This window comes from Zonotrichia albicollis, chromosome W (assembly GCF_047830755.1).
Source record: "Zonotrichia albicollis isolate bZonAlb1 chromosome W, bZonAlb1.hap1, whole genome shotgun sequence".
Lineage (NCBI taxonomy): Eukaryota > Metazoa > Chordata > Aves > Passeriformes > Passerellidae > Zonotrichia > Zonotrichia albicollis.
In genome coordinates, this window is record NC_133859.1 from 22520188 (window position 1) to 22536041 (window position 15854).

The 15854-nt window shown below is 43.5% G+C and overlaps 2 protein-coding genes across 11 annotated transcripts in view; both read left to right on the forward strand.

Annotated features, from left to right (window-relative positions):
• The first annotated feature begins 430 nt into the window (after nt 1-430).
• On the forward strand, nt 431-1306 carry LOC141726889 (uncharacterized). Its single transcript, XM_074531991.1, has one exon. It carries the CDS (start codon nt 431-433, stop codon nt 1304-1306), a length of 876 nt encoding a protein of 291 aa, XP_074388092.1.
• A 13974-nt stretch (nt 1307-15280) lies between these two features.
• The window catches only part of LOC141726972 (secretory carrier-associated membrane protein 1-like), a 132353-nt gene continuing 131779 nt past the window's right edge, over nt 15281-15854 (forward strand). For 4 of the 10 annotated variants that reach the window (XM_074532135.1, XM_074532125.1, XM_074532130.1 and 1 more), the window contains exon 1: nt 15285-15467. In XM_074532135.1, coding sequence (XP_074388236.1) covers nt 15411-15467 — 57 coding nt within the window. In that variant the 5' untranslated portion in view covers nt 15285-15410. Of the gene's footprint in view, nt 15468-15854 lie in introns of all 10 variants that reach the window. The other 6 variants (XM_074532129.1, XM_074532128.1, XM_074532134.1 and 3 more) reach the window with 5 other exon arrangements.

Consider the following 15854-nt stretch of genomic DNA (forward strand, 5'->3'; position numbering starts at 1 on the left):
CTAGGGAGACGGAGTGGAACAAAAAGTCTGTATGATTGTGTAACTTGAGTTTGCAAATCAGCTCCCTGGTATAGTCCTAGTCCCTTCACACAAAATGAGTGAAAATCTCAATCCTAAAGCAAAAGCTGATTTTTACACGTTGCTTGCTAAACACAATGCCAAACCGTCATCTGGCGGAGAAACTTGGGCAGAGAACAATTGGTTTAATTTGGAAAATATCATTGATAGAATATGTTCCCTGCAACATGAATCAAAATTCAAAATGGGTAAAAATAAAAACATTCTTTGCTCAGTCCTTGGAGCATGTCTCACTGCAGCCATAGAAAACCGCTCTAAACGGAGAACGGAGGAAATGGTAATTAAGGATTCCCTTCAAAATTTGGTTGAAATTTTGCAAAAACAGTTAAATGAGGACAGAAATTAAATTTACATGCTGCGAGCTGCCCTTAGGGAAGAACACACCAAAACCATACACAAAATCAACTCCTCTACAGAGGAGGAAGAAAAGGTAACACCTTGCATTAAAAAGATTTACCCTTACAAAGAAATTGAGGCAGCAAAACAAAACTATTCTTACAAAGAATCTGAAACAGTTAAAAATTGTGGGGAAAATTGTTGTCCTCATTTGAGACCTTTTATTAAAACTGAATATAATTACATTAATGATGAAGACCTGGATCCCCACATAACAACCAAACAAACACCATTCAGCACTACTGAATTAGCTAAATTGAAAAAGGAATTCGGTCGCCTCCCCCACGAATCAGAAACGGAATATGTGTTCCGTGTGTCCCTCACTGGCGGAGACCAGATTAAGTTAACTGAACAAGAGGCCAGTGGTTTCTGGGGACATGGTGTTTTCCTAACAACAGGAGATAAGCGTGACACCTGGTCTCTAACACAACGGGCAGCCTATTGGGCCAGGGGAATAAATCCCCTGGAAAGGGGTGATCCCTTAGCAATTGCCACTACCCCTGACCAAATCCTAGAAAGTGTACAAAAAGCTGCATGTTTGCAAATGATTCATGAGAAAAAATTAACTCCTGGCTTTGAATCCCCAATGCAATTGCCTGTGAAGTCTGAAATTTTGACCCCTTTAATTCGTGGGCTTCCAGAAACATTGAAATCAACAGCAATCACTATTCAAAAAACAGTTAAGGCTCTAAGCCCAATAGATAGACTAGAAAGACTTCTTAACAACTCCACTGATCAGTCTGAGTCCACTGACACTGCACCTTCACCCTATACACTAACACAGACCCCCACAACACCATCTGACACATCTAGCAGCAGCCGCAAGACTTAGACATGGGGTGAGGTAGCAGTTGATTTAATAAACTATTGAAGACAGTATGGGCCTCTAAAAACCCTGGAAGAAAAATCAGAAAAAACAAAAGGTGTCCGGTTTATGGGAACCACTAACACTGAAAACACAGAACCAGGAAAACAAAATTCCAACAGACAATGCTGGTGGATGCTGGGAATAAAGAAAGGGGTTCCCTGGGACATAATGGATGGTTTACCACTTGAAAAACTGCAGAAAATCATAACTAACTGGAATTTTAGAAGAACAAATACCCAGCCCAGTGCCCCGATCCCCCTCCCTCACCAGAAACTAACAAATACTCCTACCAATACACAGTTCAGTACACACAGTACATCACAGTCTTTCACACAGAACACAGGCAATGAGCCAAAGTTAACCCTTCCCCAGTTTCTCCCTCGGAATCTGGGCAGTGAGGCTGCACCTCAGCTTCTCCCTCAGAACACAACCAGTGAGCCAAAATTAACTCTTTCTCAGCTTCTTTCACAGAACTTGGACAGTGAAACCCTGGCTGCGTGTCTCCTGAAAAGCACCAGCAGTAAGCCGGAAGTTGTCGGATCTCAAGATCTCAGTCCTGAGATGCTGAGCCTCCGAGACCAGCTTGGGGGGCTCAGGAGTCCTGGAATGTTGCCAGAAGTGTCTGGTAGCTGGACTTTAACCCTACACAGGAGACGACAAGGATGAGGGCTTCACAGGGTGAATGGTGAAGGGATTAGTTAATTAGAGAGTGAGAAACAGGGTTTAGGATTTATGTACAGGGGGGTTTAGAGGAGTAAGATGGAGGAATTGGGGTGTGTCCTGTCCTTCTTCTTCTTCCTCCTCTCCTCCATCTTCTTTGGCCACGGTGGCACCTTTGGATTGGTTATTACTGAGAGTACACCGAGTTATAAGAATAGATGGTATTGGGGAAAAATGATAAATATTGTACACGTCACAATGGGTATAAAGATAGGTGCCTGCCCCGGAGGGCAGAGACAGTGTGCCCATGGCTGACTGCTGAGCAGATCTTTGTTAGGCTGAAAGAACATCTTTTAGATAAACAATTAATAAACATAAAAACCAGAAAGAAGAACTGAAGCCTCTTCTCGTCCTTCGACAAGCGGGCTGCCCCAAGGCCACCTCGGGCCTTCCAGGCCCCTCAAACAGCCGAGATAAACCGGACAGGAAGTAACTCTTTCGCAACTTCTTTCACAGAGCCTAAGCAACATAACTGCCCACCCGCCCATACCCCAAAACACAAACAGTGAATCTTCACCAACAGAGCTTTCGGGAAACTAGTATCTCCACCGCTTACAGGTGAGCGAAGAGGTGGAGGTTGGGTTTACTTACGAATGCTCACAAAAAATAAATCAGGAGACATGTTAATTACAGCAATCACGGGCCCTAAAAAAGTTCTGGTAACCTACATTGTTGATACGGGAGCCCAGATTTCTGCACTAACACATAGAGATGCCCAGAAGTGTGGAGTTGTTCCAACAAAAAGGCAATGCTGTGTTCTTAATGCTTTAGGAACCATAGAACCCATGAATGTTGCTTTAGTCAAAGTAACACTCCCTGGAGAAGAAAATCAATTGGTTGTCAAAATGGTAATTGGGGACATACCGAATAATGTGCTAGGGATGGATGTCCTCTCAGGAAGACAGTGGGAAGACACCGAGGGTTTCCTGTGGTCTTTTGGCACTCCGCCACTTAACATTAGACTGCTTCAGACCGCACCCGCACTGCCTTACAGTAAAACAATCAATGTGAAACAGTATCCCTTGCCTTCTGGAGCTAAAGAAGGCATCAAACCAGTTATTCAGGAATTGCGTGATCAAGGAATAATTATTAACACACACTCCCCATACAATTCACCCGTGTGGCCAGTCCGAAAGCCTAACGGGAAGTGGAGGCTTACGGTTGATTACCGTAGGCTGAATGCCAACACTGACCCTCTGACTGCAGCAGTGCCAAATTTAGCTGAACTAATAACATCAATACAAGAAAAAGCTCACACAATCATGGCAACCATAGATGTCAAAGACATGTTCTTCATGATTCCTATACAGCCAGAAGACATGGATCGCTTTGCATTCACATGGGAGGGACAACAGTACACATTTACCAGACTCCCTCAGGGATACAAACACTCTCCAACACTAGCACACCATGCTTTAGCTAAGGAATTAGAAAAAATACCTAAACCTGACACTGTAGCTGTGTACCAATACATTGATGACATTTTGGTAGGAGGAGAGGAAATTGAAGAGGTGGGGGATCTCCAGCAGAATATAATCTCTCATCTGGAGAGCCTTGATTTAAAGATTCCCTCAGAGAAAATTCAAAAGCCTTCTCAGGAAGTAAAATTCCTGGGAATTTGGTGGCGATCTGGCAGCACATGCATCCCACCTGACACTTTAACTTCTCTAAAGCAGATGAAAATGCCTGAAAACAAAAACGACCTCCAGCAAGCCTTAGGACTGTTAGTATTCTGGAGGAAACACATCCCAGATTTCTCAGTCATTGCTAGGCCCCTTTACAATTTACTGAGAAAAGGAATCAAATAAGATTGGACTCCTTCTCAGGAGGAAGCACTCCAATTACTGATTTTTGAAGCCACTGCACATCAGGCATTGGGGCCCATTCACCCTAAAGACCCTTTCCAAGTGGAATGGGGATTTGCCTCCTCAGGACTATCAATACACATCTGGCAGCGAGGTCCTGAGGGTCCAACAAGGCCTGTCAGCTTCTTTTCCCGTGGTTTTAAAGATGCTGAAAAAAGATACACTACCTGGGAAAAAGGATTGTTTGTTGTTAGCTTAGCTCTCATTGAAGTAGAGAAGATCACACGGCAGCAAGCTATCATCTTGAGAGGTCCCTTCAAAGTAATTAAAGCTGTCACGAACTGGACCCCTCCACCCGACGGCATAGCCCAAAAGTCATCAGTCAGGAAATGGTATGCTCAAATAGAGCATTACTGCAGTAGCTTTTCTGTCACAGAAGATGCTGCAAAATTCTTGGCAATACAAGACACTGAGAGCCTGGATAGTAGCCAAGAACCTGCTTCTGTAATAAAAATAGCACCACCATTCTCACCTGAAATAGCAGCAAACTGTTGGTTTACAGATGCTTCCTCAAAGCGGGAAGGAAAAATTTGGAAATATAAGGCGGCTGCCATACATATTTCATCTGGTGAAAAGATTATCACAGAAGGGGAGGGCAGCGCTCAGGTAGGAGAACTCATAGCCCTCTGGAGTGTTTTCCAGCGGGAGGCACAAAACACTTCTGTTTATATCTATACTGATTCATATGCGGTATACAAAGGCTGCACTGAGTGGCTCCCTTTCTGGCAACAGAATGGATGGGAAGTCGACAGAATCCCAGTGTGGCAGAAAGATAAATGGAAAGAAATCCTAGAAATCGCCAGTAAAGGAAACTTTCTGGTCGGTTGGGTAGCTTCTCATCAAACTGATGGGAATCAAGCAGGTGAATGGAACAACAGAGTTGATGAACTAGCAAGGCTTAGCCCCCTGAAAAAAGAAACTATTTCAGAGGATTGGAATCAACTGTTAGAATAGTTACATGTAAAAAGGCAGCACACAGGTGCCAAAGATCTGTATCAGGAAGCACACGCCCGTGGCTGGCCAGTCACCAGGGAAATGTGTAAAACATGCATATCGGCCTGCGAACAGTGTCGCAAGTGACTGGAAAGACATCCTTTAGAGGATGATCCTCTGCATTTGAGGAAAGGTAAAGGTTTGTGGGATGTGTGGCAGATAGATTATATTGGTCCTTTTAAGAAATCAGGAGGTAAACATTTTGTGTTGGTAGGAGTGGAAATTGTATCTGGGTTGGTACAAGCTTAAATGAGCCTTGCTTGGTCTTATCCTATGCAAGCTGTTACAGCTCCAGAGCTCAGTCCCCAAGGGGACTGGGTGCTAGAAGCCAGCTCGCTCTCAGACCAAGGCCGCGGGTTAGCCCCTAGCAAGCAGGGAGATATTCAGCTCTTAGTGATTAGGCAGCTCTTGTGATTTCAGCTTTGCTTGCTAGGTAGCTTTTCCCTTGGCCTAAGGCTCCAGCAGACGGTAGAGAGAGGAGAAGCAGAAGACGCTGGCTGTTCCACGAGTATGGCTTTATTGAGGGGTCCGTGAAGGGTCTCAGCTCTTCTTCTTCCGAGTTAGTAGGGGTACAGTATGCTACTTTTATACCCTTGGCCTGGATCCAATCCTGACCAATGGCAAATGTGTTAGAGTGACCATAAGTGACCAATAGTAGGGTTAACAAGATATTGCCTTACATGGCTATAGGGATAAGGTACAAGGCGGATGTCCCTGGAGACAGGAAACTTCTTTGCCGCTGTGTCAGCATTCTATTCTCCAAGGGGCCCTGGCTAAACCTGAGGGGTTTACTACACAAGCTGATGCTTTTAAAAGGGCCGCAGGTGACAATACAGCTAAAGCTTTGCAGGGGTGGTTTGGAACTTTTCCAAAGCCTCAAGAAATTCAGTCTGACAACGGGTCTCACTTTACTGCCAAGGTGGTTCCGGATTGGGCCAGAGCCGAAGGCATAAAGTGGACCTTTCATACTCCTTACTACCCTCAGGCTAACAGGATTGTGGAAAGGACAAATGGCCTTTTAAAGCGGTTCCTTAAGCCCCAAAAAGCAAGCTGGGACTGTCGGCTGTGGGAGGCTGTTAAAGGGGTAAATAGCAGGTGGGGAGTGAATGGCTGCCCCAAAGTCACTGCTTTTTACCCCACACCTCCAAGAATCATCCCTTCACTGGAAGGTCCCGACGATGCAACCAATCCATCACATTACCCTGGACAACCTGTCTTAGTGGACCTCCCCACGGTGGGCGAGGTACCACTTGTGCTGAAAACCCCTCTGAATAAATATGCATGGGTAGCCTCTGACGCTCTTGGAAAAGAGCACCGCATACACACACGCTGGATAATCCCCTCATTTTAAACTCCTTTCTGCCTCTCAGTGGCAGGATTTTTTGTTGTTCTTGCTTTTACAGGTGAACGCCCAGGGACATGAGAATTGTCTGAAAACATGATAACCTTGCTAATACTTTTCTGCATTTTACCACAATTTCATGGACAACCCCCTGGTGAGCAGCTGTGGCCTGAAGCCATCGTTCAGCACACCAGTGCCCTTGGAACCTATCCCAAGGGCCGTTACCCGAGCCTGGCAACCCTAGTGCAGCATGACTCCAAGGTGTACCGCCCGAATGAGTGGAGGTGGGATCAGAATGACTTGATGAGAACCCTGACGGGAACGGTTGGTGAGTCAATTGTGGTAACATGCAGAAAGGTGGAAGGAACCCTCCATGAAAAAGCCACCTCCATCATTATTGCTGGAAATTGTGTCCCACAAAGAAATGGGGGTGTTCCAAAATAGAAAGTCCCCTTACTCTGTGTTGCCACCAGGAACATGTTGGTAGTTATGTTTCTAGTACCAAAACCACCAATGTTGCAATTACAAAAGATTGTAATGATGAATCACTTGATTGCTGGTACAGTTTTGTTTTGATCAAACCCACTTATGTGACATGTCGTTGGGAGAATGACACAGCTAGTCCGTTAGAACTAAGAGGCTTGGTTTACACATTTAAGATAAACACTGTACCAAAATCCACACCGAGTGCTGTAATTACACTCTCTCAGACCCAAAGTGTGAACCTTTTTCGTAACGTCACACCCCAATTGGCAGAGGCAGCAGGGAACTCCCTCGAGTGGCCCTGGTCTCAAGCCTTCCTGCAATCCACCGGATCTATGGGAGATGTTACGGGTCTGAACTTGCTAACAGTAGTTACGCCTGAGGATAAGTTGTACACCAGACAAGAATGAGAAAGACGCAAAACCTGGCAGCTTCAAGGAATAGTGGGTGAATTAATTAGTGTTGGGTGTCGAATGGTTAATGGGTCTAATTACAGCAAAGCAATGTCAATCAGTGCTTCCACAGATTGGGAAAACAAACAGAAGCAAATCTGTATGCACTCAAGCGTACGGGACTGCTGGCACAGCTTCACATTAACTGACACTACAGAGGTAATTTGTCTCTGGGCCAAGGATACTCAAGGCCTTTCTTTTAAATTTGTAATTAATGCTGAAACCACTGTTACCACTTCACCCATACCACCGGTCATGCTCATCCCAATAATTTTCGAGATTGGACCTTATGTGATCAGGAAAACTGGCCAACAACAAATATTGTTCAATCCGGCATGGTCTCTCAAACAGGTAAAATTGCTAATGCAGAACAATGTTTCAGATATTCAGCCAGCCTGTTCTCCGTTCCTGCAAATTTCTTTTGAAGGCTGGACCACTTGGCTTCGGAAACGAAGCTCTTTTAAAACTAGAACACCAAGGGATGTAACCGGTGTTGTGGGTACAGGATTGGGAATTCTGAATAGCATTGATTCTGAAGTACTAATGAACAAATTGGCTGCTACAACTATGATCACAAATTGGTAATTTGTTGGAGATTTTTTCAGAAATGGCTTAGAAGGCAGCTGTGAGGAGTAAAATTCTCACAGCCGGTTTCTGTAAACAGCAGAAGTTCTCAGGTTGTTTTTAATTACAAGTAAAAGCGACAAACATGAAGACCTTGAGAACCTTGCATACCAGAGTTCTCAGGCAGCTTTCTCATAACAAGTAGATATTCTATCTTTGGCTGTTTTGGGAAAGCAAAAATAATTTTGAGAACCCAAATCTTGGTATTGGAAACATAAGGAGGAGTTGGTATATTATCTCTGACCTATTGTGAGCTCGGGTTTGCAATATGCATGAACTTAATTAACACGGTTATAAAAAGTGATTGATGGAGTGACTAAACGGAGTCAGATGCTGAACAAGGAAGTTGAGTCTCTCCCTCCATCTTCAATAGTAATTGATGCACTTAGTGCTACACAGAACAATGTTTCCTTAGCCCTCAGCTGTATCCAGGCCCAATTGTGGATGAAATCAGTCTCTGCTGCAATTATAAGAGAGGGCGAGGAAGGCACCTTCCCCACAGAAATTCAGAAAAAAATCTGGGACAGTGCCACTGAATTTGAAAGAGAATTCCAATCCTGGTGGAACCTGGTGAACTTTACCTATGACCCCATTTCAAACACAGCCACTGCTTTTGTCTTAACCATACGCAATGCCTCTGTACATTTGGTCTTCCCTGTTATTGCATTAGGATTAAACCATGAAGGAGCTGTTCTCTATCCTACTGAATATAGGGGATGGGCCTGTCAGGTCGATGACAAATGGCAAACTGTTAATCTGGAAACTTGTATTGTCCGAGAACAGCAAGGGTTCATCTGTGAAAGCAATGCAATCATAGCTCAGGATATCTGTTTGGACACAGAGCAAAACATCTGTCATTTTGAGATTCGTCCACATGAGGATACCCAGACAGTTCTTATATACATAGGCAATGGCTGTGCATGCTTTAGAACGACATGTGATTCTGTTTTTGTAGAAGATGTTGTGGTAGATACAAAGAATCATTCAAACTTTTGTGCTTGTAACTTTACTAAGATTGTAGGATGTGATTTCTCTTACGAAGCTCCAGTTACTTCTCACTACCTATTGCAATCCAACTACACACTGATCCAGAAGCTGATGCCCACTCCTATCGGAATGGACCTCACCCTCGTGAGGCAGCTGTTGCTCCATCAGGACCTGGTTGACATCCTCGAGAAAATCAAGGAGAACGGACGGAAGACTCTGGTGACTGTTCATCACAACGTGAGATAAATACACCGGGTTATGGAGAGGGTAAAGCAGGATGCTGAGCATAGGTGGTGGGATACTCTCTTTGAGTAGTCACCTACTGCCACAGGTATCCTGAACAGTGTGTGCCATCCAATTGTTGTTCTTTTGATCCTAGTTACGCTTGGCTTTATTTTGTCAGCAGCCCTATTCATTCTGAATTGGAACATGATGAAAAAGCTTAAGAGACTGTCAACTGTAGTCAATGCACACCGCTTAGCTGATGTACTCTATACAATAGATGTCCCCAAAACACTTGATACGAAACAGTTAGGAATCAAGCATATGTGCTTTAGAACAACTTCTTAATTATCAAAAATGATTTACAGAAAGTTACTTTAATTTTTAGAAAATAATTTTAAAAGACAATGATTATACTATGATTTGCTTGTTGCTTTGATTATTTGTGATTTGTTTTAATCATTTTGAAATTGTTAAACAAATGATATTGCTTTAATTGATTAATATTTTTGAATATGTTGAAATTAATCATTTTTTGAAATTGTTATAAAAAATAACCACGTGCGAAATTGTTATGATGATCAATATTAATCATGTTTATGTTTATTGGTTCCCCTTACCCCTCTCTCTTTCTTTTCCTTCTCTTCCCCTTTTATCCCCTTTCACCTGTCATCCCTACTTTTCCGGGGTTATGCTACCGACGTGCAACGAGTTTCGAAGACACTCTAGAGCTCTGCTGATGAAGATTCGTCAAGACAATCGTGAGTCATGGGGTCGTGAGGAAGTCCATCCAAAAAATCCTTCATTTTTTGCCTCACAATTGTCATGAGAAAAGGACCACCGAAGGGTTAAAAACTGTTGAGCCAGTTGGGAAAGAAAGTCTCATGCTTATTTAGTGTGTTCACAGGTGGTGTTTGCAGAACGTGCCATGCTGTACCCGAAGGGGGAATGCTGCCCTTTTCTGAATAATGGAACTGGACTTTCTTCCAAACTTCAGGCCTGGCTGGACTGAGCTCTGGGGTGGCTCCCCTCCTCTCCAAGAGAAGACCCCTCTTGCCTGTCTTCAACCACCGTGACGGACCAACAGAGAGGCAAATCCCCTCATCAAAGAACCAAGAACCTCTCTGGCACCCTATTGGCACCCCCCTGGCAACCTCCTTCCAGAGACTGGGACTGTACTCCCTCCCAGCTCAGAGAAGGGGGAAAACCTGCCCAGAGTAAACGTACCTGTGAGCATTCGGCCATGAAAACAATGGAACAGCCTCTCCCCCTCCTCCTGTTCCTATTCTTCTCCACTCCATGGAAACCTAATTTTGGCCACCCTTCCCCCAACCAAGAACAGTATATCTTGGGGTTTGGTTCGACTGCCTCTCTGAGATCTCCCCAAGGCGTGTACCAGCGAGTTTCAGCGGTGGGACCCCGAAGACATCACGTTTTGGTAGCTATACCCCATTCCCTAACCTTCTTTCCTCCCTTTTTCCCTTGTCCTACCCTTCTCTTCCCCGGATCCCCTAACCAAACGCATATTTAGCTGTGGTTATCATCAATAAAATTGCATCTTGTTGATTTGTTACTGCAAAACCCCTGTGCCTATGTTGGTTATTTTTGCACCCAAAAATCATTCATCACCCGTTCATTTCGGGCGGACCTTCACAGGAGGGTTTTGGAAGCAACCATTATCAGAGAACCTGGATCACAAAACTGAAAACTGGGGTAACACAAACACTAACTGCAACAATCTTCCTGTTTCTTCTCCCATCATTCCCTGCAACTGGAAGGACACAAGAGAAAACTTGTGCTCCAGATCCTTTGACCAGTTGAACCAAGGCCCTGATTGTTTGCAGCCTTTTTGTTGGGACTTCATTGGTACTCACCTGGAAAATCAGTTGAGGGTAATAATCAGTGGGCCATACCAAGCTGAGAAGTTTCTTTGTGATGTCCCTTACCTGGGTCCTTGGGAGGCAACACACCTCCTTATGAGTTGGGTCTGGTCAGCATATTGGGCTCTCCATTCCTCTCAAAAGGGAGTCACAAATGACTACTAGACTTCTTTTATTCTTAACTGAGGAGGTCATGATGCAGGTGCTAGGCTGCTCTGCCCTGGGTGTGAAAAACACCAATCACTTGTTTTAAAATTTTCAAAGTTTTATAGTAATAAAATAGTTATAAAATCAGTAATAAAAATTAGAGCATTAAGAATTTGGACAATCAGAGTTAGGACAATAAAGGACAATAAAAACAAAGAACTACGGACGTCCGGATGCTTCTTGGGCACTAAGCCCCAAAAAGCATGGCTCGCTAACAAAGGATGAACCTTTAAAAGCAATAGCCTGTTGCATAATCATATATTTCGTACATAATTCAAAAATTCTTTTCAAATAAAGGGTGTTTTCTGCTTAACTTCAGCTTCCCCCCTCATCTTGTAAATCAGTCTTCTCTGGTTCCTCCAAGTCTGGGCCTTCCCGATAAGGAGGCAATAATTATTTTCTTGGAATCTTGTTGTATCTCCATCCAGAGAGGATAATGAGAAGAATTTCTTGGTCATCTTTTCCATTCCTTGGATCAGTTACAAAAAGTATCTTACATCAGATAGTTTCTATTTTAATATTATGCTATAGCCTAAAAACTATATTTACTGTACTACTTAAAAGAAATTAATACAACATAACTTTCCAACATAACACATATAGTATTGATTTTAATATTTGCAAAGAGCCAATCATATAATATGCATTTTTCACACTGGGTGACACTTATATCCCAGAAGAACCTTCATTCATGTTTCCCTGGTCCTCAGATTCCAGGGCTTCATACATATCATATAAGGGTACCTTGGGAAAGTGAGGTAGATTGGGAGTAGATTTGCCTGCCACCCCAAGCAGAAACCTGTTTCCATTCCCCTTCAGCTCTAAGGTCCCCTCCTTCCACCTGGTGGTGAGAGGGTAGGGGGATCCATTGCTTCCTGTGAAGTGGACAGCAGGTCCCTTTTTCTAAGGCATGGTAGAGTGCAGCTCCACCAGTCAATCTCCTTCTCAGAGTTCCTGATACTTTAGTCTTTCTACTTCATCTCTCATCTCTGCCACCAGGCTGACCAAATCGTCCACCTAAACACACCTCACACTGCTGTTCTCCTTGCTGTCCTCTGAGAGCAGCACCAGGCTCTGGCACTCCCTGAAGACTGAGACCTGGACCTCTGCATGCTTTCGTGGGTGGGTCACCATGTCCTTTCTGGTGCGCACAGAGGAAGCAACTTTTATTCAAGTGGACACCATATCTGAGCTTCCTCAGCAAGGGTGATGACTACCAGCTGAGCTAACTACTTGAGATGCAGCACCCTACCATGCCTTTGTTGGCCTGCTACATTCACATTCCAAGCCACTCATGATCCCTGGGGGAGGGTTTTGTACGGGTGGGGGTGAGCACTGTCCCTGCTGACACTGCCCACACTGAGTCACAGTCACTTCTGAGTCACGGCTCCACCGCTTTCCCCTCGGGACAGGGGCTGGGGGGCCTTTCTCTGCTCTGGTATCAAGGTATTGTAGAGTAGGAAAGCTCTCCTCGCTCCCTCAGCGTGATCCTTGGCTCTAAAGCACCTCTGTTCGTGCAGTTCATCTTGGAGTCTTCGCTGAAATGGCTCTGGGAATCTTTCTCCTACCTCTGAAAAGGTAAACTGTCCACAGGGAAGAATTCAAAATATCCCACTACAGTTCTGGAACAAAATAGGAAAATCTAAGTGTTCAGCTTCAGAAAGTGGTCAGGGTTCACATAAAAATGGCAAGACACTCACCAGCCTGTGAGCACTCACTGTTGCACCCATTAGGCAACCCCAGAGTTTTGGCTTGGTTACGCATCTCTGTTTGTGAGCTGGCTACGCTGGTTCACCCTTCGGAAAAGGGTGCAAGAGCAAAACAGCAGAACTGATAAAGCTGCCTTGCTCCTAGGATAATACTAAAGCTACCTCTTCAGACTACTTTAAACAAGTTTATATTGGCTCAACACTTTGTATGATTGTCCTGGTTTTGTCTGGGATAGAGGTAATTTTCTTCTCAGTAGCTGCTACGGTGCTGTGTTTTGGAATTCAGTATGAGAATAATGTTGATAACACACTGATGTTTTACTTGTTGCTAAGTAGTGCTCAACTTAAGTCAAGGACTTTTCAGTGACTCATGCTCTGCCAGTGAGGAGGTTTCCAAAAAGCTGGAAGGCAACATGGCCAGGACAGCCGACCCAAACTGGCCAAACAGATATTCCATACCATAGAACGTCGTGTTCAGTATATAAACTGGGGGGAGTTGATAGGGAGTTGCCAGTCACTGCTCAGGGATGGGCTGGGCATTGGTCTAGTGGGTAGTGAGCAACTGTATTGTGCATCACTTGCTTGTCTTGGGTTTTATTCCTCTCTCCTTTTCATTGCAATTATTATTGTTGTTATTATAATTGGCATTATTAGTATTATTATTGTAGATTACTTTGTTTCAAATATTAAACTGTTCTTATCTCAACCCACAAGTTTTAATTTTTTTCTGATTCTCCTCCCCACCGGGGTGGAGGGAAGGAGCATCTGCATTGTACTTAGTTGCCAGATGGAGTTAAAGCACAATAATGATGGAAACAAGAGATTGAGATTCAGCAATCAGCACACTGAAACTGGATTTATTATCTTGCAAAACCAGGACTTCATTGATTGTAAGAAAGAGAAAGAAATATTAAATAGGAGCCTGCACATAGCAGATTTTGAGAGTTCTGAATGCTGCTGTTATTTCTGCCATTTCTCCTATCTTCTCCACGCTTTTTTTCTTTTAAATTAAAGCAAAAAAAAAAGATATTGGGGAATATTGTGGTTCACGACCTTTAAGTATTATATGGAAATGCCTGATTATCACACTTCTCTTTTTTCTCTCCTAAGTTAAAATATTTTCAACATTTTTCAAGTAAATCTGTCTCCTGTAGAACCTAGAAAAAAATGTTCTAACTATTTTAAATTCTTCCAAGACCTGTTGTCAAATAACTCTTCAGGTAGTTTTACTCAACAGACTAAGTGCCTTCTCCCTAAACTTTCAGCAAGACTTTAAATCCAGTATCTGCATATAATCTAATTCGAAGTTGTACCTTGCACTTACACTACCATGGAGATTTCGTGCTTCTTTCTTCTACGTGACTTTCTAGCAACTGGTCAATCTTCCATGCCATTCATTTTGCGTCACTTCTGTAACAGAGCCTTAGATAAGTGCTCACATAGCAACATTGCACATTGACATTCTCCATCCCTCTTTATTCTAACAAGTATGCTTGCATTTGATACTGCATAGACTTCTCCATTTTAATGAAAGGAAACGTTTTTTCAGAAGTTATTTGTTACAGCTTGGTTTTATTTTTTGAAGGTACATCCTCTGTAAAACTGTGATTTACTTGATTGGGACAGAGATATGTTCAAGACATCACTTGGTTGCCTACTCAGCATTCAAGCATTTTGGATTGAGAAAAACCTGATGGATTTTCACAGAATCACTAGGTTGGAAGAGACCTTCAAGATCATTGAGTCCATTTCCTCTCAGCTGATGTGAACACTCCTTACCACCACCTGAGGTTGGCATAAACATTGTAAATTCCACAAGTGATAGAAAATTGAGAGAACCAGGATTTGGCTTAAGTTTCCTCACACAAGATTTTTTATACACAAGCATACAAATACAGTACTTGCACAAGCACTTGAAATCTACTGTTTGTTGAAGTTTAAACTCTTCTTTCTGAGAAAATGCCCAATTCAGATTAAGACAATTTTGTTTGCTAAGAAGGCAATTATTTCCGAATTATTGAAAATCACTGAATGAAGCCAATTCTGTGAGGCTGGGTATTTTTTATTTAAACTCACCCATTCAATAGTGGAACTTATTTTTCAATGAATTTATTAGCATATTAAAAATCAAATGGATGTATTTATGAGCTATATCTTGTACAAAAATTAGAAATTATTAATTGCAAGTAGGAAGTTCTTACCTAGCCCAAAAAAAGAAATTCTACTCTTTGGAAAGCAAGGTGTAGAAAGAACTTGTTGAGAGGAGACAGCCTGGGCTAATCATGTATCTTTTCTAATTGTGAAACTCCTCCTCAGGAGTTGGGCACCTGAATTGCTCCCACTGAAGTCACCGGATTACTTGAGTCACTAGAGCTACGTATATAAGAGCTAAAACTCTTCCAACCTCTACTCTATCTTGCTCGCCCTGGGAGTGGGATCTTTTTTCTCTTCCAGGGCGCTTCCGCTCCGCAATCTCTTTTCCGGTGCAGCCATTTTGTTCTTTGGCTTGTTGGGGTTGGACTTCGGTCGCAGCAGTTGGTGATAGCGGCTCCCCAGTTATTTTAGCGACCCGCTTGCGCCTGCCATGTCGGACTTCGACAACAATCCTTTTGCAGACCCGGACCTCAGTAATCCTTTCAAGGTGAAGCAGCGGGGGACAGGGATGCCGTGAGCCTTCCTCAGTGCTGCGGCGGGAGCAGAACAAGCTGCGTGAAGCTACGGGTGTCCTAGAGGGGAGTGTTTTCGGCTCTGCTGTGTGCTGGGAGGTCGCTCTCAGCCGCGGTGGGTCGGGAAGGCGCAGCGCTGTGGGGTAGTGCTGGCCTCGGGAGGGGGGAACAGTTTTATATAATGAGATTATTTCTTTTCTTTACCTTTGAAGCTGCTTCGTGTGCTTGTGTAAAATCACAGATGGTGTGCAAAAAATTCATGTCGCTAGAGGTTAGTGTCCACAATCTCCCAGCAGATTGACACAATACGTTTGTAAAGACAGATTCATCTTATTCCTGGCATTAGTATGGCAGGGAAAGGA

What these genes read in the sequence shown, in the direction of transcription:
- LOC141726889 (XM_074531991.1), top strand. Translation starts at nt 431, where the DNA reads ATGCTGCGAGCTGCCCTTAGGGAAGAACACACCAAAACCATACACAAA.